Below are 26,495 nucleotides of genomic sequence, written 5' to 3'. Positions count from 1 at the left end.
AATGATCAATAAAATGATACTGGAAAATCACCAAATTATTTCAAAGGTGAATGGAATGTTAGAATTGCAAGCCAAGATTTTTACTTAAATATACTTTTTAAATCCTGTTTGATGCTCTTGATATAATTAATCTGTTATAGTTATAAAAACAAAGTTGCACTTTTTTCCAGACACCTTCATGCTCATTTCATTCAAGAGGTAACTCTTAGAAAACCATCTTTTAAAAACAATGTTGCTTCAAAATTGTTTTACTGTGTCTAGTTTTTCAATGTCATCTTTTGTTTCACATTAAAGAAAAAAACTCTTGCTTTATTAAAAAAAGACTTTTTAGTAGATGGCTTCAGTTTTTGTTTTTAATATTCTTGCAAGCACAATCACATGACAAAGTACGTTGGCACATTGCCTTGTATTTATTTGACTCCCTCTCCAATGTCAAATAGTTCAGAATTCTGCAAATAAGTTTGTTTTCTGAGGTTCTGCAGAGAAGTGATCTGAGAGCTAGTACTCTTACCCAGTGAATGCAGACTGAAATCCCAAAGATGGATTCCAGCACTTAAAAAAAAAAAAAAAAAAAACAAACAAAACCCAGAAGCATTTGCTTTTAGTTTCTTTGTAGTGTTAAGTTCTCTATGGAAGCATTAGTCATGACAGTTTGAAACCACCCCAGAGCCCCCAAAGAAGAGCTGACCAGCTAGCGCATGAACTTAGAACGACTTTCCTCCAGAGCATCTGTTTATGCTTTAACCTTTACTTTCTACCATTAACAGATATTTACTTATTACAATCTGTGACATCTATGGAAATGTTGATGGCACCAACTTATTTGTATTAGAATGTCCCCTCTATCACTTATTGGTGTGGACGTCATGGAAGCTCTCTTCTTGTCTACTCCTGCCACAGCCGCTTCTCTAATCTACCTCATAACCTGCTGCAAGATTTACCTTCCCTGAACTCCCTTTCATCATGCAGCTCCCATACCCAGAACTTTAAGGGCTTTCATATGCATCCAACTCTCACCCACTTTTCAAGGTCTACCTCAGGGCACACTTTCAAATCCCTTTGCCTTCCTTGACCATTCTAAGTTTACGATTTCCCTCTCATCTCTAAATAGGTAAAAACACACACTTTGTGGGGTCTTAAATCTTCCACTGACAGTGAACACGGTTATGTGCGAGAGCTTTACAGTCCAGTACTTTATACATGGAATCATAGAGATGGAATGAACTTTAGATTATGCTCCAATCCAGCATCTTCCAAAGCGTAGAAAACTCTCCCTGAACATGCTCCTCCTCCAGGTGAACACCGACGGGCAGGGTGCTCTAACTTAAAACGTGGCTGTTTCACTTTGGAATTGCTCTTTTAATTAGAGGCATCTGCTCTTTAGGGAAGAAAACCCCCACACATCCCATCCCGATCAGGGGAGAATCTAATGGCTCTCGAAAAGAAAGAAAAGAAAAAAAAAGAGAGGAGTGGTTGAGAATCGCCTCTCCGGCCTGTCTGGGTGGGATGTCCCTGGGGCCAAGCCAACCGCCTCGTGCCTACCCTCTATTGAAGCGCTCTTGCAGGGGCCGCAGGTCTGCGGGTCAGCTTCCTCCGCAGCTGGTTAGACATGCCACTTCCCGAGCACCCCCGAGGAACTGGAACCTCTGAGGGTGGGGCCCTCGGGGCTGAGCTTCAAGGGCCGCACCCCCCCCCTCCCGCCGTGAGACGGGAGCCCCCCGGCCCGTCTTTGCGTGCTTCAGGAGGGTCACGATGCACTTTCTCTCCAGTTAGAGTCTCACACGCTGCCGCAATTACTTTGTTTTGCCAGCACGTGGTCACCGACGCCTCTGACAGTCCCCAAACAGGTGAGGCATGGGTTTAAAACAGTCCCCCAGGGGCAGCCCCGGCCTGCAGCCCTGGGCGTGATCCTGGAGTCTCAGGATCGAGTCCCACGTCCGGCTCCCTGCATGGATCCTGCTTCTCCCTCTGCCTGTGTCTCTGCCTCTCTCTCTGCATCTCTATGAATAAATAAATAAAATATTAAAAAAATAAAAAAATAAAACGGTCCCCCAGACCTCCTGCGGTGCTCGCCCTGGAGAACCCGCGCCGGCCACCGCGACCGCGTTAGGAAAGCCCTTCCAAGGGGGCCTCGGGCCGTTTAGTGCCCTCCGGGCTCGGCCGGGACTGGCTGTGCTGGGAGCCCGCCTGGGAGAGGGTCCCCGGGGGCGGCGGGGGGCGCTGCTCCTCTTGCTCTCCCGACACTCGCGCACTCCCCGTTTGTCATGAACGGGGAGCCCTGTATTTTGTAGACAAAGAGTCGCAGAAGCAACTTTCGAAGTTAAAGCAAAAGAAGAAAGGAAAGAAAGGAGGAAAGGAAGGAAGGAAGAAGGCACGGCGCCACCTCCCCGGGGCGCAGAGAAGCGCGCCCGCGTCTCCCGCGCTTTCCCGCTCTGCCCCACGTGGGCTCACTCCACCCTCGGAACTCTCCAGAAGCCCGCGGCCGGCCGCAGCACCCCCGCCCCGCAGCGCCCCCCCAGCCCCCCGCCCCGCAGCGCCCCCCGCAGCGCCCCCGCCCCTCGCTCCGCCCGCCCCCCGCTCCGCCCGGCCGGGAAGGGGCGGGCCCTCGGCTCCCGCGCGGCGCCCGGCTCGCGGTAGGGGTCGCTGCTGCGCGGCGCGCTCCCGGGGGATAACGGGGCCCGGCGGCAGGAGAGCGGAGACCTGCCCGGGACGCGGAGCTCGCTCGTCGGCGTCGGCGCGGCGGCTGCGGGAGCGGACCCGGGAGCGGACCCGGGAGCGCCGGAGCCCATGTCGCTGCGGCCGGGGCAGGGCGGCGACCGGCCGGACACGAGCGCGCCCGCGGGCCCGGAGCCCGCCAGCCTGGCCGGCGAGGGGAGCCGCGGGGGGCGCGCCCCGGAGCCGCCGGCCCTGCAGAGACCCCGTTATGGCTGTAAGTACCCGCGGCCTCGGGGAGCGCTCCCGGGGCGCCCCTCCCCGGGGGCCGCGCTGGGGGACCGGGGGCCGGGCGCGGGCGGCGGGCGGGCAGCGGCTGCGCGCTGGCGAAGTTCGCAGCCGAAGTTGCAGGAGGCGGCGACCGCGTCCTCCCGCCCCGCGAGTCCTGATGCGCAGCGGGGGCCCCGGCCTCCCCGGGGAGCCCGGGGGCCGCGGACCGCGGGCCAGGTGGGGGCTTAGGGCCCTCAGGTGAGGAGCCCTCGGAGCCCCGGGCCGCTACCGCCTGGGGCCGGGGGGTGGCGTGAGCGGCCCGAGCCTTCCCGCTCCCAGGGAAAGTTGGTCTGCGCTGCTACAGGTGGGCAGGGCCAGCGCCCCGCGGCCCCGCGGCCCCGCGCCCGCGTCCCGGAGGGCGGGAGGCCCCCACCCCGCGCTCCCTCGCGCCCCCGAGGGCAGGCCCCCGCCCCGTGCCTCCCCAGGGCAGGCGGCCCTCACCCCGCACCCCCCCAGGGCAGGAGGCCCCCACCCCGCGCCCCCGTGCCCCCCGCGCCCCCCCCACGTCCCGGAGGGCAGGCGGCCCCCACCCCGTGCCCCCCCAGGGCAAGCGGCCCCCGCCCCGCGCCCCCTCCGAGGGCAGGCGGCCCCCGCACCGCGCCCCCCCAGGGCAGGCGGCCCCCACTCCGCACCCCCCCAGGGCAGGAGGCCCCCACCCCGCGCCCCCGTGCCCCCCGCGTTCCCCCACGTCCCGGAGGGCAGGCGGCCCCCACCCCGTGCCCCCCCGAGGGCAGGCGGCCCCCGCACCGCGCCCCCCCAGGGTAGGCGGCCCCCGCACCGCGCCCCCCTAGGGCAGGCGGCCCCCGCACCGCGCCCCCCCCCGAGGGCAGGCGGCCCCCGCACCGCGCCCCCCCAGGGCAGGCGGCCCCCACTCCGCACCCCCCCAGGGCAGGAGGCCCCCACCCCGCGCCCCCGTGCCCCCCGCGTTCCCCCACGTCCCGGAGGGCAGGCGGCCCCCACCCCGTGCCCCCCCGAGGGCAGGCGGCCCCCGCACCGCGCCCCCCCAGGGTAGGCGGCCCCCGCACCGCGCCCCCGCAGGGCAGGCGGCCCCCGCACCGCGCCCCCCCCCGAGGGCAGGAGGCCCCCACTCCGCGCACCCCCAGGGCAGGAGGCCCCTACCCCGTCCCCGCCTCGGGCAGGCGGCCCCCTCTCCGCCCCCCCCCCCCAGGGCAGGCGTCCCTCCCGCCCCCTCCTCCCCAGGGCAGGAGGCCCCCGCCCCGCCTGCACCTGAGCGGGAGGCGGGCCCCGCCGCGGTGCCTCCTCCCCGGGCGCTGCTGTCCCTCTGCCGCCCTGCGACCCTGCGGCGGCCGCCCTGGCGAGGCCCCGGAGCCCGCGGAGCCCGCGTGACCCGCGTCGGGGTGTCCGCCGTGAGCAGCCCCGGGGCCGCTCGGAAAGGGGGGGGCAGATTAGCCGCAACCACGTGTCTGCGTGCTCAGAGTCCATAGTCTTCGCTAAACTTGTGCCAGGAAGTGTTTCCTTTAAAACAAACAACGGCGGCGCTGGGTCTGCGCGGGCGGCGGTCCGGGGCTGCTGGCTGTTCTGCCCGCGGGCTCGTGCGGCGACGGCGGGGGCACCTGCGAGGCCTGGGCCGCGAGGCCGGCGGGCCGAGCCCGGGACGGGGAGCGGGTTCTGCAGTGCGGCCCTGGGTGCCAGGCAGCGGGGAAGAAGCCCGAGGAGCCAGATGCAGCCTCCGCGCGGTGCGGGGCGGGGATGGCGGTGGCGGCCCCCAGCGGGCCCGGGGCCCAGGGCTTGGCAGCCTTCACTGCACTTGGGGGAACCTCGCAGGCCGCGGTCACTGCTGTGGACCTCAGGTCGGGGACAGTCTCCTCCATGTGACGAGCTCCCGAACAGTGGCAGCTGGCTTCATTGTGCCGGGTTATACGATGACCGCAGAGTCTGGAAAGGAGGCAAATACACACCAGAAAACCCCCCAGTTTTTTTTTTTTTTTTTTTTTTAATGATAGTCACAGAGAGAGAGAGAGAGAGGCAGACTGGCAGAGGGAGAAGCAGGCCCCATGCACCGGGAGCCCCACGTGGGACTTGATCCTGGGTCTCCAGGATCGCGCCCTGGGCCGCTGCGCCACCCAGGGATCCCACCCCCCAGCTTTTGATACATTTTAAAGCCGATGTATTTGGTGGATCATTTCTCACTGATTCAATGTGCTGTGCAGAAGTTGCAGTGAATGGGGACGGCTGGGCGGCCCAGGGCCTGATTCCGGTTGGGGGATCCAGTCCCATGTGTCCTTCCCCCCCCCCCCCCCCCAGAGCCTCTCTCTGTGTCTCTCACGAATAGGTAAATAAATCTTAAAAAAAAAAAAGTTGTAGTGAATGAGGAGGAGTAATGCAGCATCTTTACATGCAGACACAGATGGATTTGTGATGTTTGTTTGATTTTCTGTCAAATGTACCTGTGGATTTAGCACACCCCAGAAGCAGCAGCCAAGGAGGTTCTATCCAACCTACAACCACGAAGAACACTCCACATTGCCACTTTTTCTGGAAATGATTGTCCAACTTTTCTCACAACTTTGGTGTAATGGAGTGGTGTGCCTGCTTGTTGGAATCACTCCCATTTGCGTCTTGCCAGCTCACAAAGTGCTGACATTCTTTGGTCATTGAGTAGAAGAAAAGTGTTTGATAGTTTCCAGATTTTATGGTCACCCTAAAATATTAAGGCTTTAATAAAGGAGACTGTTAAGTCCTTAAAATGAACTTTTTTGTAATTTTGCTACCAGGTTCATAGTTTTTTGAAGAATCTAGTCGAATACACTTTAGTATTTAGTGTTACTCAGTGTCCGGTAATACACGTTATTCATGCAAATGGAGACTGTATGATGTATTACAATACATAATTTCTTTTTTCTAAGGTTTTATTTATTCAAGACAGACGGCGGCGGGTGGGGGGGGGGAGGCAGAGACACAGGCAGAGGGAGAAGCAGGCTCCATGCAGGGAGCCCCATGTGGGACTCGATCCCAGGACCCCAGGATCACACCTTGAGCTGAAGGCAGACACTCAACCACTGAGCCACCGGGTGTCCCTATAATACATAATTTCTGGTAGTGGTTTGATTTTTGGGCTCCTGTCCACACAACACTGCAAATAGTGCTGTGAGCTCTTCACAGGAAGTCTGGGGAAGGAAAATGTAGTGTCCTCGCCCTGTCGATTATAGAATTTTACTGTTTCTTCTCTGGGTTTAGCGAGTAGAGGCTCCATAAAACCCTGAACTATACCAAACAGGTTTTATCCCTGACACTTAACAGTAAGCAAAGCCCCAGTACGTTCCCTCTACATGGTTATTTCAGTTCTAGTACTGTACATTCTAAGTAAAAGGTATTTGAGACTGGACTTTGAAACAACTTTTTAGTAGTTGGTATTAACTGTCACACTTGTTTTAGGCCTGGTCCTGCCATCTCTCCTTCCCTTGAAATGTCGTTTGATTCAGTAATTCTTGGACAAAGTAAATTCACTGAGCTCGGGGCTGTCACAGTGTCTCTCTTCTCCACCAGGCTGGGTGTCTGTAAAATACTACATAGTAAGTTGTACTTGAGGGATTTCTCAGAGTTCTCCATGAAGGCATCCTTCTCGGATTTCTGACATGAGACGTTACTGAAGTCTTCCTGTTTGGCACACTGGAGCACTGAATTAAAATTAAATGGATCATTTTCTATTTAATCCCCACTTTTTCCATTTTTGGCTGCATTCTCCTGCAACCTATGAAATTACTTTGTGTCCTGTTACTGTAGGACAAAGTCGAAATAGCTCATTCAGTCCTGCAGGGAATACGAGGCAAGAGGTAAAGCTGGAAATCGTTTTACTCCATCAACAGCGGGGAGGGGTCGAGGGAGGAGGAGAAGCAGACTGCCCCCTGAGCACAGAGCCAGATGCCAGGCTAAACCCCAGGACCCTGAGATCATGACCTGAGCCAAAGTCAGATGCTTAACCGACTGAGCCACCCAGGCGCCCCAAAACCAAACTTAAATGACACTTATGCTTGGGCATGATTTGCAAATAATTTTTGTGCTGTTGTAACGAACTATGATGAATTAGCGAAAATAATGCTCAAAACAGTTGCCACCATGATCTGTCAAGTTTTCCTGTGGTTTCTTGCGAGTTAATACTACAGATGGTAAAAGGGGAGCTTTATGACTAGACTTAGAAGATCTCGCTGAGAACTGATAATTTAGTCAACATTTAAGTGCCTACTGTGGGTAGTAATCAATGTGCTTTTGGCAAGCACTGCCGTTTTCTACCCTCTGCAAAACTTCTTTTCTCTCAAGAGAAGCATTGTAGAACTAATGGCAATCAACGTTTCACTGTTTTTTCTTAAAATCCAGCATGGGCCATAGCAGAAGGGATGTGTGTGTGTGTGTGTGTGTGTGTGTGTGTGTGTGTTGAGGGCAGGGGATGGGAGGCTGTCCTGGCTGATGCTGTTTGTTTTTTTGTTGTTTTGTTTTGTTTTGTTTTGGATAATGCTCTTGTTCGAATGGTGAGATTTCCAAATCTCTTGGTGACTGGAGTAGAAGTTAAACCTCTTTTTTTTTTTTTTTTTTTTTTTAAGATTTCATTTATTTATTCATGACAGATACAGAGAAAGAGAGAGGCAGAGACACAGGCAGAGGGAGAAGCAGGCTCCATGCAGGGAGCCCGACGTGGGACTCGGTCCCGGGACCCCAGGATCATGCCCTGGGCTGAAGGCAGGCGCTGAACCGCTGAGCTACCCAGGGACCCCCCCCTAAGTTAAACCTCTTAACCCTTTCTCAGTATTAATCTGAGAAGAAATATAGGTTGTTACATCTGTCTAGTGCTTCTTGGCTTCTCCATTGTGTCGGTGTTTTCATGCGAATTTAAAAGTTTCAAGATATCTGCTATGTTGCCTCCTGATGCTGTCATTAGTAGACAAAAAGGTTGTTCCCTCATGTACTATTATTTTGAGGTTTTCAAAAGGATCTTCAAGGCCAACAGCTCAAGGGTTATTGTAGTATGCCTTTAACTGTAATTACACATGTTGTTAGCCAAAATGACTTGTTTGGGAGAGTTTAAGCTTGTAATACCAAGTTTGTTTCAGAATTGAGTATCAGGGTGTTAGCTAACTCCTTTTTTCTCTAGAGAACCATTGGTTTGCTGTTGCCCCTTACCCTCCCTCTACGCAAGCTTTTTAACAGTTCATTTCATTTAAAAGTCTAGTGTGCAAACAGACCTAATGCATCAAGCCTTCATGGTGACCAAAGGAGAAACAAAGGCCGCTCATCTTCTGATGTGATGGTCAGTTGTGGTCCTACAGGGTGGGCAGTTCAGCCTGGGAAATTGAGGTTGGTGTACTTTGCAAGAGCTGGTGCTTTTCATGTGCAGCTGTTATCATCTGCTCATTATTACCATTGAGAGGGCCAGCAGTTTCCCTATTTCACAGAGAGGCCGAAATCCGTGATTATGTCTCAAGGCCACACAGCTGGCTGGTAACAGTGGGAACTTGAAAGTTGGTGCTATCAGAACCTGGAAGCTTTGCTCATCGGCTGTTGTCAGTTTGGTCTCCCATGAATTACTTACCGGGGTTTCACCTCTTTTTGTTTCAGACGTTGGTCATGATTTATCAAAGTCCAGAAACCCATAGCTATTTGGACAATGTGATCATTTAAAAGTAGATGCATGGTATTGTCTAAACTTGATTTTTGCTTCCTCCCCATCCCCAAGAAAGCATGGACTTTTTATAGAGTACATCCAGGCTTCATCAAGTGGTTTTATGTATGTATAGAAACATCCCGTTTCACTATGAGGCACTGAAATAAAGGAAGGTTTCTCTATAATACAGCTGTATGTTCCAATGAGTCCAAATGGAATAATTTTTAAAACACACTTTATTCCGTAGACTGGCCATGCCTTAAAATCTGGGGTTGATGAGAAATCAGACAGCAGCTTGCAGTGAGGTGACCGACAAGTGAGCCAGTACTTTTTCACATTATTGTTCGTGTTTATTTTTCTTACTTGAAGAGCAGAATGGTGTCCGTGACCCCGGGGTCCTGGGATCCAGTCCCGCATCGGGCTCCCCACGGGGAGCCTGCTTCTCCCTCTGCCTGGGCCTCTGCCTCTCTCTGTCTCTCTGTGTGTGTCTCTCATGAATAAATACAATCTTTTTTTAAAAAAAAGTGAAAGGCATCCTTGTGTATTGGTTGTATGGGTAGCGTGTTTGGGACTGAAGCTTAGGTGGTGGGGATAGCTGCTGGGCCACAGTCGGGGAGCCGGAAGGGCATCTGTCCTGGAATATCATTCTTTTGTAGATAACAAAGGGCAGTGAGACCTGTCTTGAGGAAAGTAGTCTTTCAGTGAAGTATCTTTTTCTTTGAAACACCTTTTGTGTTTTGTTTTTTTAACTGTCCATTAGATTTTGATTGGTGAGTGGCCCAGAAGTGGGGCCTGAGGGAAGGTTAGGTGTGGTTGGAGGGGCTGGCGCTGCAAAGCGTAGGAGGGCAGGGGAGGCTTGTGCTTGTCATCTGCTCCGGGTGTCGCTCAGAGTCCCTTCGCCACGCTTCTGGCTTTGGGGGTTCCTCGGGAAGGGCGGGTTTGTCAGAAAGTTTTGCTCAGGATGGGATGGACGTTGCTCAGTGACGATGACTCCTGCGGTACTGACGGCGGTCAAGGAATACAGAGATGGGGAGCCGTGTACCCTCCTGGGCCTCGTCAGCTCCAGCCAGGGGACAGACAGCTAATTCTAAACCATCCCAGAAGGTAAATTTCTCTAAGAACAGGCGAGAAGAAAAGGTACACCGGACAAAGCTCTTGACAAGTAAACGATTTGGCAGTAGGTTTCTGTCACCTTTTTTCTTTTTCTTTCTTCTCTCCATTACCTGGGGCAATTTTTACTTCACAGATTTTACTAGAGATTTAGAGCCCTCAAATGACTGGCGTCCCAGTTTGGTAGGAAAGTGGCTCACACCGTGTTTTCTTTTTTTTGACTTTTTTTTTTTAATTTTTATTTATTTATGATAGGCACACAGTGAGAGAGACAGGCAGAGACACAGGCAGAGGGAGAAGCAGGCTCCATGCAGGGAGCCTGACGTGGGATTCGATCCCGGGTCTCCAGGATCGCGCCCTGGGCCAAAGGCAGGCGCTAAACCACTGCGCCACCCAGGGATCCCCACACCGTGTTTTCCACTCATAAGTTGGCCCAGAGACGTAACTAAATGTTAAGTGGCCTCCTACTGTGTGAGCGTGGATGGGGCCTGTGCGCCAGCGTGCCTCAAAGCCTCTGACACTGTCTCTCCCGCCAGTGCCATGGTTTTCGGGGAGCACTTTCTGGAGGAGCAACAGCGCAGAGCATTGCCTGAGAACCTGTGGCAGAGGCCAATTTCTGGGCACCCCTCCCCTAGGCCTTCTGGATCAAACTGGAGGCGGGGCCCACCACTATCTCGGTGAACCTTGTAGGGGATTCTATTGGACTGGTCAAGGGCAAAGGTGAAAAGACATTCCTTTTATTTTTTTTTTTAAAGATTTTATTTATTTATTCATGAGAAACACAGAGGGGCAGAGACACAGGCAGAGGGAGAAGCAGGCTCCCTACAGGGAGCCTGGTGCGGGACTCAGTGTGGGACTTGATCCCGATCCGAGGACCCCGGGATCACGCGTGATCCAAAGGCAGACGCTCAACCACTGAGCCACCCAGGCGTCCCTGAAAAGATGTTCCAAATACACAATCTCCCTCCTCACAGTGCTTGCAGGTTTTCGTCAAGTAAGTGTAAATACGTGGGTACGAACCTGAAGGCTTTAGTTAACTTACTCCGTGTGTGTTTGATCTGAGCACACACTTGGCGCTGCATAGAAATCTGGGAATCGATTTCTCTACAAGTTTGTGTTTATTTTATAGGATTTATTTTCTTCTGTCTTTAAGATTGCTTTTCTCACTTCTGGGGAACAAATGTGATGTGGAAGATAAAGTCCAAAATCTCCATGGAGGAGGGATTGAGGGCCACTGCCCAAGGATTTCTCGGTGGAGGTAGTGCTTTTAGAGCACTGAGAAGACTGAGGGAGCTGGGAAAGCTTTCTATGTAAAAGGGAGGCTCCAAGCTGGCAATTCTGGGCTGTAATACTGGCATGGATGCCTAACAGTAAGGCTTGAAGGCTGTCCTCTTCCTCCGTCTTTTTCTTCAGAACAGCTTGAAGTGTTTTTAATTCACTTATTCATGGTATTTAGAACAGTTGAATATGCTAGCAGAAATACTCTTCAATAGACATAAGTGGAGCCAGTTACCCCCACACTGCAGGGAAACTACAGATCTGTTTATTTTGTTACTGATTACAGACAGGAGAACATTCCTATGATTTGATTTGATTTTTTTGCTTGGGATCCCCAAAGATGACTTTTTTTTTTAAAGATTTTATTTATTTGAGAGAATGGTGGGGGGGGAGGAAGGAGACAATCTCAAGCAGATGCCCCCACTGAGTGCAGAGCCCCAGTGGGACTGGATCTCATGACCCTGAGATCATGATCTAAGTCAAAATCAAGAGTCTGATGCTTAACTAACTGAGGCACGCAGGTGTCCCCAAAGATGACTTTTATTTAATTAATTAATTAATTAATTAATTTTTTTAGAAAGATGACTTTTAATTGTTCTCCTTTATCCATTACTATCAAATTTCTGAAGGAAGACTTTTAATTTTTTTTTATTTTATTTTTTTAAATTTTTTTAAAATTATTTTTATTTTTATTTTATGATAGTTACAGAGAGAGAGAAAGAGGCAGAGACACAGGCAGAGGGAGAAGCAGGCTCCATGCACCGGGAGCCCCACGTGGGATTCGATCCCGGGTCTCCAGGATTGCGCCCTGGGCCAAAGGCAGGCGCTCAATACTGCGCCACCCAGGGATCCCTGAAGGAAGACTTTTTAATATTATTTTTAAAAATCAAGATCAATTAGTTCCTGGTAATATTCTCCATTCTCATGGGCTTTTTTTGCTTGGTTTGTTTGTTGTTGCTTTGTTTTTTGCAGATATGAATTCAGTCCTAAGTAATGTTAATGCATTTCCTTGGTCCTCTCCATCTAAAAAGACTTGATTTGCAAGTGATGGAAGCGACAACATATATTTCAAATTAAGTGATGTTTATGTTCAATATCAAGCGGTAGCTTGTTACCCTGGCATTGAGAAAACGTTCAATAAATATTTGTTGTTACTACGGGTTTTGCTTGAAGTGTTGGTACTGTACAGTTTGTCTAAAGGAGGAACTTCTTTCTTCTATCTGTTAAAGATAATCAGAGCAGCTTTCAAGTGCCAGGCAAATATTTAATGTTTGTTTTCACACTCTGTGAGACCTAGGCAAGTTATTTTAATTTCTGTGTGCCTTAGTTTCCATACTTGTAAAATGCAGGTGGGAAAGTCCATGCTTAGTGGGTTAAATGATTTAATACATGGAAACATACATGTTCAGAATGTGCCTCTGGAGAGTCAGTGCTTGGATATTGGAGAGGGACGGGTGACGGTGGTTCCCCTGCATCACAACTACCCCTTGCTTCTTTCCCCTGCTCTTTGCCCTTTCCTAGCCTGAACAAAAAGTGGACTTCAAATCTTGGGCCCAGGTGCACCTGGCTGGCTCACTCGGTAGAGCATGCTACTCTTTCATCTTGGGGTCGTGAGTTTGAGCCCCACATTGGGGGTGTAGTTCACCTAAAAATATATTTTTTAAAATTCCTTGGCCCATACTATGTTGAAAGCATATACACACGGGAAAATCTTTTAGTTATGTATATGGAAATTGAATGAGCCTTACTTTGGGTGGAGATTAAATTATCCTTGTTTATGTATACGTAAAAAAATCCCAATGCATTTCATTGCTGTTGCCAAATCAGGTTGGACTGGGATTGGATTTCTACCTTGCATTTTTCTGTCATCTTAAAAATGATCATGGGGTTGTCACTCACACATCTGAGTGAGGAACTGTTGCCTGGCATTATTAAGCATCCTGTTATCTCTTTCAGGGTTAAGCTGATTATTATTGCTGCTGCTGCTGATTTGAAAGCCCAAGGTTTGTGATGAGGAGCTACTTGAAATAAGTGTTAGTTTTTATGTCTGGTTCCCTTGTAGAGTTTGGTGTGGCTAGCAGGGTTCCACCTTGTGCTGTGGGGGCTTGGAAGGGAGGTGAGGAAGAGGAGGAAGTACACAGGGTTCATCTGCCATCTGTCAGGCCTTACTACCTCTAGAAAGTTAGTGAAACTCAAATGATAGGAATAAGTAGGATGTATGTTGGCCGTGAGAAATGGAGAATCTAGGCTGCTTCTCACCTTGGCACTTGGAGATGACTCATTCATTCAGCTCTCCTTTTCTGCTAGGCGCTTTATGCTAGCACGTTTCATATACACATTTTCTACCAACCCCTGTACTCCTCAGTGTCTCAAAAAGGGAGAATTAAGGGGCACCTGAGTGGCTCAGTCGGTTAAGCATCTGCCTTTGGCTCAGGTAGTGGTCCGGGGTCCTAGGGTGGAGCCCCACATCAGGCTCGCTGCTCGGTGGGGAGTCTGCTTCTCCCTCTCCCTCTGCCCTTCCCCCTGCTCATGCTTGTGTTCTCTCTCTCTCTCTGAAATAAATAAAATTTTTAAAGGGGGAAGAGGAGAACTGAGTCCTGCTAGACTTAGGTGGCTCCCACATGGCTGTTGGGTACGCCTTCCACTTTGTTGTTCTTGGCCTGAGCCCTGGGCTGACCAAGCAGGCTTCACAGGGGTGGGGTGAGACAATGGAAAATGTCAGCCACATAGTCAGCCTCACAGGATAGGAGTTCTCCTCTCAGTCACCCCCGAAACTCTGCCGCCCCCAATGGGATCCATGAAGGCAGCTTCCCAGAGCTTTGCTCATACGGAACCCTTAGAAGTTATCGGAGAAAGGGTCATTACAAAGCTAATGCAGATGTGCTTTAGTTTTCATTCTGTAGCTAAGATTTATTTTCCAAAGGGAAAAACAATTAAGAAAACATGTGTAAAGGCAGTTACCTGTCATGGGAATTGGGGTGCCATGAGGCCTTTCCTTTGGCACTGATTCTGGGTTCTGTCTCCTATCTTCCTCAGTTCTCTGATATGGTGTCTGCTGTTGTCCGTTTGAATGAGCCGGTATTCTGGAGCATTGTGCTTACGTATTCCTCTTCAATGTGGGCTCCGGCAAGGGTGGGAATATTATTTTAAGTTGACTTACCATGAATTACCTTTTAAAACAATCAAATGAGTTTTGAAAAATACTGTACTACATGGATTACTCTAAGGAAAAACATGGACAAAATTTTAAAAAAAAGAAAACCTTGAGGGGTCTCGACTGTGTTTTGGTTCCTGCTGTATCCCCAGTATCCGGCACAAAAGCCAATCCTCATAGCAGCAGTGGGTCCATGTAGGTAATAAGGTAATGGGTGAATTAAAAAAAATGTGTTTCCTCTTCAAATTTTTTATAAGCCTATTTTTATAGTTAAAAAAAGATTGCAATTAGTTAACTTTACCTGATGAGAATACAGAGTTCTTGTTGAAAAAATCAGAGTGGGATAGACAGGTCTGTTGTCATGAAAGGATTCAGTGAAGATCTGATTTTCCAGGTGTGTGTGTGTGTGTGTGTGTGTGTGTGTGTGTGTGTGTGTGTGAAGGCAGGATGAGATGGAGAGACAGGGTGAGGGGCTGAAGTGTTCAGAGGTCCAGGACTCATAGCTGTTAAGCTGTTGGAATCGGGATAGGGATCTAGAGAGGTTGGATGAAAAACATAAAGATCAGCAATGGTGACGAGAAAAAAAACCCCAACTGGGCAGTAGCTGTTTAAGGTTTTCTGTTTGTTTTAGTAATCTCCACACCCAAGGTGGGGCTCAAACTCAAGACCTCAAGATCAAGAGTCACATGTTTTTCCCGCTGAGCCAACCAGGCGCCTCGGGTTTTTAAAATGTATGAAGGGAAAATGTTAAGGAAACTGATCTGTCAAAAGCAATAATGACCCAAAAAGTAGTGTCCATGGTGACAGTAAGGATGGGCTGACATAACAGTAGGGGATTATTCTCTTGACTCACAAGAAGTCCTGAAAGCCTGTCAAGAGGTAGAGACCATTATTTACGTTTCTTTAATTCAACAAGAGGTGTTTGATGTTGTGTATATGATGGAATTTATACAGTTTGCAGACCAAATGCTTTCAGAGGTCAAGTGTGATCAGAGCCTTACCTAAAAATAAGAAGCTTTGCAGTGTCCTTCAATTGGAGATTGCATTTGCTATGTTAGTCACTCAAATTGGGAAGGACATACTTTTTTTTTTTTTTTAAGATTTTATTTATTTATTCATGAGAGACACAGAGAGGGAGAGAGGCAGAGACACAGGCAGAGGGAGAAGCAGGCTCCATGCAGGGAGCCCGACGCGGGACCCGATCCCGGGTCTCCAGGATCATGCCCTGGGCGGAAGGCAGGCGCCAAACCGCTGAGCCACCCAGGGATCCCTGGGAAGGAAATATTTTTGAACAGTACACAGATCACAGGAGTCTAGAAGCTTATTGGCCTCTTGGAAGCTGCCATTGTCCCCTGCGTTATCTTACACAACTGAGGAAGCTGTGGTGGAAATCTTGTCACCCTGGAACCATGAGAAGCGTGAAGCACTATGAAGGCAAGGGCAGCAGCTAGCATCTGAAAGCTTAGGTTAAGAGGTGTCACTTGGTATGTGATGTTGGATAGGACTTCCCTCAGCTCCTGTCTGTTATCTGAAAAAGAGTTTATGTTTCCCCTAAAAGGGATACGAGGTATGGGAGGTTGCTTGAAAGTTGATTCAAATGTGTATACGTGTGATCGTGTCTGGGAGTAATTTTGCCACTTATTTGAAGAACTTCTTGGTGTAGTCTTACTCATGTTATCGTTGATCACTTAATCATCTATCTGCCTTAAAGGCAGTGCCACTTTAGTTTTGTGACACATGCTGTCTTTGTACCCAGATTTGAAATGAGATTTTTTTCTTCTTCCTGTAGCTTGAAAGGCAAAGTTTTGACTTGAGGCAATGTTATCTGTGAGACGTGAATTTTCTAAATCCTAGTATATACTCTGTGGCCAGATCCCTCCTTGTCCAGCTGAACATTTCTTTTAGTAGGAAGTGTAAATAATGTAAACACAAGTGAATAGTAGGATCCTTAAACGTGAAAAGACTTTTCAAGAGTAGTGTCATTGAGACCTGTGCTGTAGGGGAATGTTTCATAAAGGGAAACTACTCTATGGGACAGGGGAAACCTGTGTGTTCAGCAGTGGAGGATGATGCTACGGAAGGCAATTCTGTCTCTCAGTCTGATGATAGAACTCCTTTCTTTCCAGGGCACCTGAGTGGCTCAGTCTGTTAAGCATCTGACTCTTGATCTCGGAGTCATGAGTTCAAGCCTCACGTTGGGCTCCATGCTGGGCATGGAGCTTACGTAAAACAATAAAAACTTCTTTTTTTTCCAAAGTGAGATGTTGTGATTTATTCTTAAGGAGGAGTAGAAGGCAGGGCAGCTGGGGTCATTTGGGGCTTGAGAAGAATTCTCAGGGTTGCTGGGTGTCAACAGTGGGGCAACTTGCTAAGATAATACCAATCGTTGACTACTACCCGTGCCATCCTAATAGCATATCTTGGTTTAGAGCTCTTATAATTCATTGCTGGCAACCTGGCTGCCTAGTAGTATCTCCACAGAAGCTTTACAAAGAAAGTGTTGGTTCCCTGGATCCCATCCCCCAGGTACCCTGTTTATTTGTTTTGATATAGAACTCTGACATAGGTGTTTTTATTTTGTTTTATTTTTTCTATTTTTTAAATAAAAATTTCGAATGCCCAAAGCCTCAAACAAGCAATACAGTAAACGCCCATTTCTTTCACTTAGCTTCTTGCCATACTACTCCATCTGCAGACATTGTGACAGCTCACCACTAAGTACTCAACTTCCATCTTATATGCCAACAGGGACATTCCCCTCCACAACCACATCCCCCGTACCACCAGTACCATGCGTCCAAGTCCACTGTCCAGTTTGAAATCCAACACTGAGATTTTTCCCAGGTGTACTTTATAACCAACTTTATGGATCCATGGGCCAGTCAGGTTTCTCACATTGTTTTTGGCTGTTATGTCCACCCCCATCTTGGTCTTCCCCAGCCTGAGACAACTGGCCACTGCCACCTCCCTATTGCTTCAAGGATTCTGAAAACCCTGAGGAGCCCAGGCCCATTCCTGGCATGAATGCCTTAAGAGCAGTGTGGTTCCTCCCAGCACACCCCATCAGGAGACCACCAGGTCCAACCTGCTGCTACTGGTGATGAAGAGATAGTTTTTAAAACTTTGTAAGAGCTTCCAACGGGCAGCTAAGTTTTAAAATCCACTGAATTAAAATTCCTTGCTCTGTGTGTATTTGTTGTAAAATATACAACATAAAATTTATCATTTCAAGCATTTTTAAGTGTGCAGTTCTATGGCATTGGGTACATTCACAATGTTCTGCAATCATATCCATGGCTCATCTTGAGTTTTTTTCATCTTCTGAAACTGAAACTTTGTACTCACTAAACAGTAGCTGCCCATTCTCTCTTCCTCCCAGCCTCTGGCACCCACCGTTCTATTTTCTCTATGATTTTGATTACTTTAGATAGCTCATGTAGGTGGAATCAGTGATTTCTGCCCTTTTGTTTCTGGGCTTACTTCATCTACTGTAGTGTCCTCAAGGTGCATCCAACTTGTAACATGTGTCAGAACTTGCTTTCTAAGGCTGGTTAATATTCCATGGTGTGTATAATATACATGGTATTTATACATAATATATATGGTGTGTGTGCACACACACACACCATATTTTGTTTATCCATTGATGAACACTTGAGTTGTTCCACCTTTGGCCATTGTGAATAATGCTACTTTGAACATAGGTGTGTACAAGAATGTGTTGGAGTCTCTGCTTTCACTTCTTTTGAGTGTATGCCCAGAAATGGGGTTGCTGGATCATATGGTAATGCTCTGTTGAATTTTTAGAGAAACCACCACCCACCTCTCACTTCTCAATAAAGTGAACTGAAGAAACCTCAGAAGGGTGAAGTATCTTTGAGTTTAAGGAAGCACTTGGAATACAGGCCTCTAGGCTCCTGTTGATATTACCTCCCCAAGGGTGTGTGTGGATTGATCTCCTCTTCATAGGGGATAAAGACCAAAGGTATAAAATCTAACTGTGGCAAGATTTACTTTTTTACAACCTCAAGTGGTATGCAGAATAAGCGTGAGAGTGCAGCATTTCCTTAACAGTATGTGTAACTTCTTAGGTTTAGTTTGGGGCTGGCAATTTAAATAAGTGGTATTAGTACATAGAAAACAAGTTGCCCTTGGTCTCCATAAGTACTACAAGGGAGGTAATCAGTTGCTTCTCTGGATCTGTGATGAGATCTTCAAAACAGAATATTTTAGTTAACTCCTTCAAATGCTAAATATGTGACCTTGGGCAAAGTCTTACTTTCCCTGGTTCATGTTGTGCAACTGTAAAACGGGGATAATTACAGTAGAATGAATTAATCTATGCAAAGTCCTTGGTTTCTGGTACAGAGAAAGCACTCATTCAGTGCATACCATGAATATAATAATCCCCATCCATGTCAAAGATGTTATTTAGATCTGATCATCTTTGGAAGTAGTATTTGAAAGTGGGTATTTTTTAAATGAGTTATTATTGTTTTACTGGACCTGGCATCTCTATTGGGCAGTCTGTGACTGGTAGCCTGAGGCCTCTAGAATGAGGATTCTTTTTTTTTTTTTTTCTTTTTAAGATTTTACTTATTTATTCATGAGATACACACACACACACACACACACAGAGGCAGAGGGAGAAGCAGGCTTCATGCAGGGAGCCTGACGCGGGACTCGATCCTGGACCCCAAGATCATGCCCTGGGCCGAAGGAAGGTGCTAAACCACTGAGCCACCCAAGGATCCCCGAGGATTCTTAATCTGAGTAAAAAATGGTGGGAACATGTGAGAGCCCCGGCTGTAGAATGACTGTGGACTAGAAGTAAGGGGGAGCTATTTCCTAAGGGTGAGTGTGGGTCATTTTTATATACAGCTACAGCTGTGGGGTCAAGGTTCAGAAAGTGTGTTTGGAGGGTTTTGGCTTCATTGTGCCCTGGGTACTGCAGACCCAGGATTGGGCAGGCTACTCTTTTGGGATACTGCTTGTTCTTCTCTTTCCTGGTTGAAAATGAGCTGAGAATTTTAAGATCAGTCTAAGTCCAAAAACCAAGTTACTGTGTGTTAATGGTAAGTTTGGAGTTTGTGCTAAATACAGCATATGAAGTCCCAGGAATTCTTTAACAAGAGAAGATGTTGGCTCTGCAGAGCCAGTAGCCCAGTAAGTATTGAAAATCAGACTGTTGTACTTTAGTGGGAAACCCTGGTCTTGGGCTTGTCTCTGGCTGCCTTATGCAGACTGTGGAGAGACACCCTGTAGTGCTTCATGTCTTCCAGGAGAGGACAGGACCACGAGAGGTGGATAATGTGCACACAGTTCAAAAAGAGGGATTGGCTTCTGCCTTTTTCCGTCTGTTTAACCTCTGAAGATGCTGATAATAACACACAGGCATAGTGCATACGCGTGCCTGGTGCTGTTAGAGGCACTTGATATGAATTACCTGAGTTAATCCTTACACTGACTCTCCAAGATCGGTCATGTCATCCCCATTGCATAGGTGGGAAGAATGAGGGACAGAGAGTTTGAAGGGCAGAGTCAGGATTTGAATCTAGGCAATGTGACTCCAGAATTTGCGTGTATCGTACCTGTTGGATAAAAGTAAAAAAGTCAGGTTTTGCACTTGGTACTGTTTTCTGGGTATTGCATCTAGCCGTCGTATTAGTTGCATATTTGTAAAAAATTAACGCAGACTGTGGGCTTACATGGAGTTTTAGAGGAAACAGTAATGTATTTTCTCACAGTTCTGAAGGCTTGAAGCCCAGTCAAGGTGTTGACTGGGCCATGCGCCCCTAAAGGCTCTGCTGGAGGATCCTTTCTTGCCTCTTCTCTTCCTTGCTTCTGGTTGCCAGAACTTAGAGTTCCTTGGCTTTTAGATGCATCACTCTAATCTCTTTCTTTGTGATTACATAGCATTCTCCTGGGTGTCTGTTCCCTCTTCTTATAAAACACTAGTCATTGGATTAAGGCCCACACTAATCTGGTGTGACCATTTATTTTAATTCATTGCATCTGCAAAGACCCCATTTCAAAATAAATCCACATTCCAAGTTCTGAGTACACGTGAATTTTGGCAAGTGTGTGTGTGGGGGGGTGACTATTCAACACACTCTAGCCATTAACTTGGAAAAAGGAAGGGTTTTAGACATTGTACATTTTTAGCACAGTGGCTTTGGCTGCTCCTAAACAGTTGGTAAGCACAACCATGGAGAGGTGGTGAGTGGGGATTGATTGGCTGGTACCTGCTATTAAGTCAGGCATTTGCTTATCACCAAACAGATGAAAGAAGTGGGCACAAGCAGACTGCAGGAGGAGCAGATAGCAAAGGCAGGGTTTGGCAGCCTCCGAAGGCAGAGGACATGCTGGTGGGCACCAGCCTAGTGGAAGACAGCGGGCGGTCATAGCAACACTGTTGAGCGGCAAGTGCCTCATCCTGATAATTTGAACCTTCTCTGGATGACTTGAAGTCTACTTAGTGCATCCTGATTACGAGAACTGGGTAGTATGTGGTCTCTTTTAGAGCAGTTTGTATCAAGTTTACTTTGCAGTGTCTGTAGGCTGAACCAACAGCAGAAAATAGGCTCATTTAGAAGTCTCGTGATCAGGCTGGGCGGCTGAGATATACATTGTTCTCAACACAATTTCTATGGCAACAGGACTTTGTGACATAAACCCATAACTCAAGCTTATGAATATCTACTTTCCATGTTTTGCTTTGATAAGCACAGAACCAAATTTGGGGCTCATCTGTAGGACTTGTGAAGGCCTTAGGTGTTGTTTCCAGTGTATTTATGTTCTTTCTCCCTTCATTGCTATTGTCTTGTACAGTTTTTTTTTTTCTATTTCTTTATATTTATTCTTTTTTTTTTTTTCTAAGCATCTATCTTGGTTGACCTGCCCAAATACTCTTAGGATGGAAGTGAGACATAAGTGTTCATGGGATGAAGGAGCATTTAGGGCAGATCTCTTTTCTTAGAGAGCTGACCTCTGCCTGAGGAGACAGTACCGTGTCACAGAGCGCTGGCTCTGTTGCTTACTGTCACTCAGCTGTGGTTTGCTGTCCTGTGAAATCAGTGTACCACCAATCTTTTTTACTTTTAAATATTTTATTTATTTATTTGAGAGAGAGAGCAAGAACGCACAGAGGGAGAAACAGACTCCCTGCTGAACAGAGGGTCCAACATGGGGCTTGATCCCAGGACTTCAGGATCATGACCTGGGCCAAAGACAGACGCTTAACCACCCAGGCACCCCAGAGTGTACCTATCTAATGGCATCATTAGGACAAAATGGGATAGGGTAAAGGACTGAGCATAGGGCCTGGCAGGTACAGGCCTTCTTTGCTTTGGGGAGCAAAGAAGAGTTCCAGAGAGGGGACAGAGGGAGCTGGCAATGTGTGCATGTGTGTGGGATTAATGAGAGCAGAGCAGAGAGGATGGGGGAATCTTGGCTGCCATAAGGCAACGATTCTTAGACACGGGAGACACCCTGAGGGGGCATCATTTCTGCTCATTCCTTGTCACCTGCAGTGACTCTAAGCCCATGTGTACCTCACTTTTTCCCTCTGTATTTGCACCATGTGGAGCATGTGCTAGCTTGGAAAGTCAGGAGGCCTGCCCTCTTCACTGATGCCAGCAGAATTGATGGAGAGATTTGAAACTCAAAATACTGTGACCGAGACTATTTTGGGAGATGGATTCTTCATTAAAATTTTATTGCTTTGGTTTGCTTTTTTCTACTCCATCCTCTTTATTTACTGCCTTCTGTTATATATAAACGTTTGAAGTGTGAATAGTGGACAGCTGTTAATGTTGCTCTTGGAGAACCATAGACACAACTTAAAATAAACTGATTTCTTTTTCAAAACTTTTTTATTTAAATTCAGTTTAGTTAAAAGATGGTATATTATTAGTTTCAGGGGTAGGATTTAGTGATTCATCAGTTACATATGACACCCAGTGCTCATCACATCAGGTGCCCTCCTTAATGCCCATCACCAAGTTACTCTATTTCCCATCCTCCCCTCCAGCAACCCTCAGTTTGTTTCCTAGGGTTAAGTCTCTTATGGTTTGCCTCCCTTTCTGTTTTTATTTTTCTTTATTTTTTCCCTCCCTTCCCCATGTTCATCTTTTTGTTTCTTAAATTCTACATATAAGTGAAATCATATGGTATTTGTCTTTCTCTGACTTAATTCACTTAGCATAATACCCTCTAGCTCCAACCACGTTATTGCAAATGGCAAGATTTCATTCTTTTCGATGGCTAAATAATTCCTCTGTGTTTGTGTGTGTGTTTATCTCACATCTTCTTAATCTGTTCATCTTTTGATGGACATCTGGGGTCTTTCCACAGTTTGGCTATTGTGGACATTGCTGCTATAAATATTGGGGTGTATGTGCCCCCTTCAAATCACTGTGTTTGTATCTTTTGGATAAATACCTACTAGTGCAATTGCTTGGTCATCCAGTAATTTTATTTTTAACTTTTTGAGGAAGCTCTACACAGTTTTCCAGAGTGGCTGCACCAGTTCACATTCTCACCAACAGTGCAAGAGGGTTTCCCTTTCTCCACATCCTTGGCAACATCTGTTGTTTCCTGACTTACTAATTTTGGCCATTCTGACCCATATGAGATGGTATCTCAGTGTGGTTTGGATTTGTATTTCCCTGATGCTGAGTGATGTGGAGCATTTTCTCATGTGTCTATTGGCCATGTGTAGGTCTTCTTTGGAGAAATGTCTGTTCATGTCTTCTGCCCATCTCTTGACTGGATTTTTTGTTTTATTAGGTGTTGAGTTTGATAAGTTCTTTAGAGATTTTGGATAGTAGTCCTTTATCTGATATGTCATCTGCAAATAACCTCTCCCATTCTGTAGGTTGCCTTTTGGTTTTGTTGACATTTCCTTTGCTGTGCAAAAGCTTTTTATCCTGAAGAAGTCCCAATAGTTAAGTTTTACCTTTATTTCCCTTGCCTTTGAAGACATGTCTGGCAAGAAATTGCTGCAGCCAAGGTCACAGAGGTTGCTGCCTGTGTTCCCCTCTAGCATTTAGATGGTTTCCTGTCTCACATTTAGGTCTTTCATCCATTTTGACTTTATTTTTGTAAACAGTGTAAGAAAGTTGTCCAGTTTCATTCTTCTGCATGTGCCTTTCCAATTCTCCGAATACGATTTGTTGAAGAGACTGTCTTTTCTCCACTGGATATTTTTGCCTGCTTTGTGGAAGATTAGTTGATGATTGATTTCTAATGACAAAGAGAAATGCTTATAAAGTGAAAAGTCGGGATGTACTATGGGGAATTTAAATTCTATGAGGAAAAAGACTGGAAGGAAATTCATCAAACTGTTAACAGTTGTTTTAGATGGACTGGTTTCCTGTTCTTTATCTTTCCTAGGGAGACCTGTAATCCCAGTAAACACCATCCTTCTGATGGTGAGAGACTAAGTTCTTCCCTGTCTGAACTTGACTGGCTTGGGTGAATATGGTCTCAGGTAGAAGTTGTTGGGGTGATTCAGCAAATTGCTGATGAATCTTCTTGCCTTGATTTTCTGCTACCTTTTCCCTGAGCCTGGAAGCTCCATGAAACCATTCAGACCTCCTGAGTCAGTTTTTTTGTGTGTGTTGGGAGTTGGAGGATGGACTGAATTTGAATTGGAAATTGTTGTATAACTAACTTCAAGGATCAGGTTGAGCGTAGGTTTTCCCATGGTCTGTGCCAATAACCTCTTTCTTGACACCCTCAAGTCATAAGATTAGAATGCCTTGGCTCAGTTCTGGGTTTCCCTTCATCGGCATCTAGTCGTTTTCAGCGAGCAGAATTTCGGTCAGCTGGCACATCACCAGAAAGGGCCAAATTAGACATAATTGCACATCGGCTTTATTTTGAGGTCTGTTGCTTACTGTGCTCTGCAGAAGCACTCAGACCTGGAGCTTTGTTCTCCCTGGGAATAGCATGCCCCAGAAGAAAGGTTACAGTATATATTATTCATCGTCTAAACCTGGACACCTTTGTGGGGAAAGGGAAATTCTATTAATTATGCCACGGTGTCAGCTGGGCCGTGTCTGGGCACGCTGAGACATAGGGTCCCCCTGCCCCTGGGGATGGATCTTTCTCTGGTCTGTGACAGGAACTTCCCTTTCCTAGACAGCAACCTTCGGGGGAGAGGAGAAGCCAACACAGTTGGAAAGTACGAGGGGCATTGGAAAAAAGGGGAGGCAGGGTGCCTTTTCAGGGAAGTTGAGCTAAAAATAGAGCATAGCCATTCAGCAGTTGCTTGGACACTTCAGACGCCTGGGGTCTGCACTGTTGTTCCCTTTCTCTGCCTTCCTCCCTTTTCCTCCGTGTTACAAAGGAGCTGGTCTTCATGCTGCTGTTGGCTGGGGATGCAACCCCTTTAATATGCCGAGGGAGCTGGAGGAGACGCTCCCTGAGGCCTCTGGAGGCTCTGTGAGCCCGTGATTTTATAATAGGTAACCTAAGGCCTGCACTGCATGAGTAATGAGGAGGGGACAAGCAAGCGGGAACCCTTCCTGCCAAAAGGGCAGGGCCCCGGATCCCCTGTCCCTGGCTGTTACACACTCGGTGGCACGTCCTGCTCCTCCCGGAGCCAAGGGTGGAAAGCTGTTGTGGGGGAGTGCAGGCCTTTGACTGGAGAGGGGGTTTCCTGGTGGGGTGAGCAGGAGGTGATGGGGATGCTGAGAGGGCAAAGAAGATGACACTATAGTGAATTCTCCAGGTCAGGCTTCCTCAGCCCCAACACTTGAGGCATTTGGACTAGGCCGTTGGTGATGGGGGCGGGGGCAGGAGGAAGGACCCGGCCCTGTAAGGACGTGGAGTGGCATCCCTGACACAGGAGATGCCGGTACTACCCACCCCTGCCCCTGGGATGATGACCCAAAATGTCTCCACACGTTGCCAAATGTCCCCAGTTGAGAATCTGCTGTAGGTGAAGAAACAGAATTGTTCTCTGGGTAGTTCTGTGTTGCTGGGTTTTGTTCTGGCCTGGCTTCCACCTTGAGCTCTTATAATACCATTTACTGAACCAATTAGTGTTTGTGATGGTGGGTGGTGATTTAAAACGAAATAGCCTCACTTTCATGCTCTGGGATTTGGCTCTGAAATAAAGTGAGCTGGGCTCTTCCCCGCCCCTCTCCAGAGTGCGTGAATAATGAGGTCTTTCTGCTGAGAATGGGATTATGCTTTTTTTCCCTACCTTGTAAAGCTTTTTTTTTTTTTTTTTTTCAGTGTTTCTACCAGGACTAGTATAACTGGTTTTATACTAACAAAATGTTAAATTAAAAAAAAAAGAAAAAGGTTCCCTAATACAGCCCATGTCACATGTAAATGTGCTCCTGTGCCCTCTGAGGACCTGGTTATGCTGCAGATCCCGGGGGGTGGGGCAGGGGCCAGGCATGGATTCTGCAGGTCAGAGGAGCTCCCAGGTGCCGCCCACACGGTTGGTTTATAAACCACACTTTAAGGCTCTAAGAAGAATCAAGTCTTGACAGTTAAAGAAAAATTAGCAAATAAGTCCAGGAAGATGATGGAACACTCTGAATGGGGGCAATATAAGGTTTTTGGCAATCTACCCTGCAAGGGCTGCCCATAGACCCTTCTGTGGGCCAGACCTGATTGTCTGAGCCCGTCTGTAGCCTCACAGGCTGCTGAGCAGCAGGAGGGCCAATGCTTGCAGCCACTTACCTGGCACGGTGAGAAGCAGTTTGACAGGACAGCCTGAGACAGATGGCGGCACCCTCTGAATGGGCACTAGAAGGGCAGGCCAGCTCCAGAAAGGCAGCAGATTCAACCATTTTAGGCTCTTAGCCGTTTGCTGGTTCCCTGACTTCAGTTGGAGTAGAGAGAGTCACAGAGGGGAGCCAGCTCCTCTGAACAGCTTTGGCCTGACTTTGTAGTTGCTGAGGTTTGCAGGGACAACCACACCCAGGCACCTGCTCTCCTGGCAAGGGACACTCCTTCCAGGAAGTTGGGCAACAGGAGCAGTTGGTGCTGTTCTTGTTACCCTGAAGCCTCTGTTTCTGCAGGTCTGCTGCTACCAGGGATGGAGTGGGAGAAGGTACTTGGAACTGTGGGAAGAGTAAAACATTTCCAATTGGTGATGCAAAGGAAGGTGGGAGCCCAGGCCACCCACTGTTCTTGTGCCTGGAGTGGGGATTGGATATCAATCTGCAAGTACAGCAGTGTCTTTACATAGCTTAGTATACCAACAAACTGGAAGAATATATATTATAGAAGTAATAAATTGTCATCCGAGCAAAAAACCAGAAATGTAAAGAAAAAAATTTCAATAATCGTTAATTTCATTACTCACATGTAATCACTGTGAGGACTTAG

At 47.9% G+C, this 26,495-nt stretch overlaps 1 protein-coding gene and 1 long non-coding RNA gene across 3 annotated transcripts in view; one reads left to right on the top strand and one right to left on the bottom strand.

The window, feature by feature from the left end:
• Positions 1-324: 324 nt before the first annotated feature.
• LOC125754850 (uncharacterized) lies at positions 325-4,353 on the bottom strand. Its single transcript, XR_007409775.1, has 2 exons — positions 4,210-4,353; positions 325-2,000 (listed from the first exon to the last, which is right to left on the bottom strand). It is a non-coding gene; the product is annotated as an uncharacterized LOC125754850 (long non-coding RNA).
• Positions 2,691-26,495, top strand: part of IQGAP2 (IQ motif containing GTPase activating protein 2) — a 288,002-nt gene continuing 264,197 nt past the window's right edge. For both annotated transcript variants that reach the window (XM_025438205.3, XM_025438204.3), the window contains exon 1: positions 2,691-2,929. In XM_025438205.3, coding sequence (XP_025293990.3) covers positions 2,788-2,929 — 142 coding nt within the window. In that variant the 5' untranslated portion in view covers positions 2,691-2,787. The remainder of the gene's footprint in view (positions 2,930-26,495) is intronic.

This window comes from Canis lupus, chromosome 3 (genome assembly GCF_003254725.2).
Source record: "Canis lupus dingo isolate Sandy chromosome 3, ASM325472v2, whole genome shotgun sequence".
NCBI lineage: Eukaryota > Metazoa > Chordata > Mammalia > Carnivora > Canidae > Canis > Canis lupus.
Note: the sequence above shows the minus strand (reverse complement) of the source record. Positions and strands in the feature narration are given on the sequence as shown.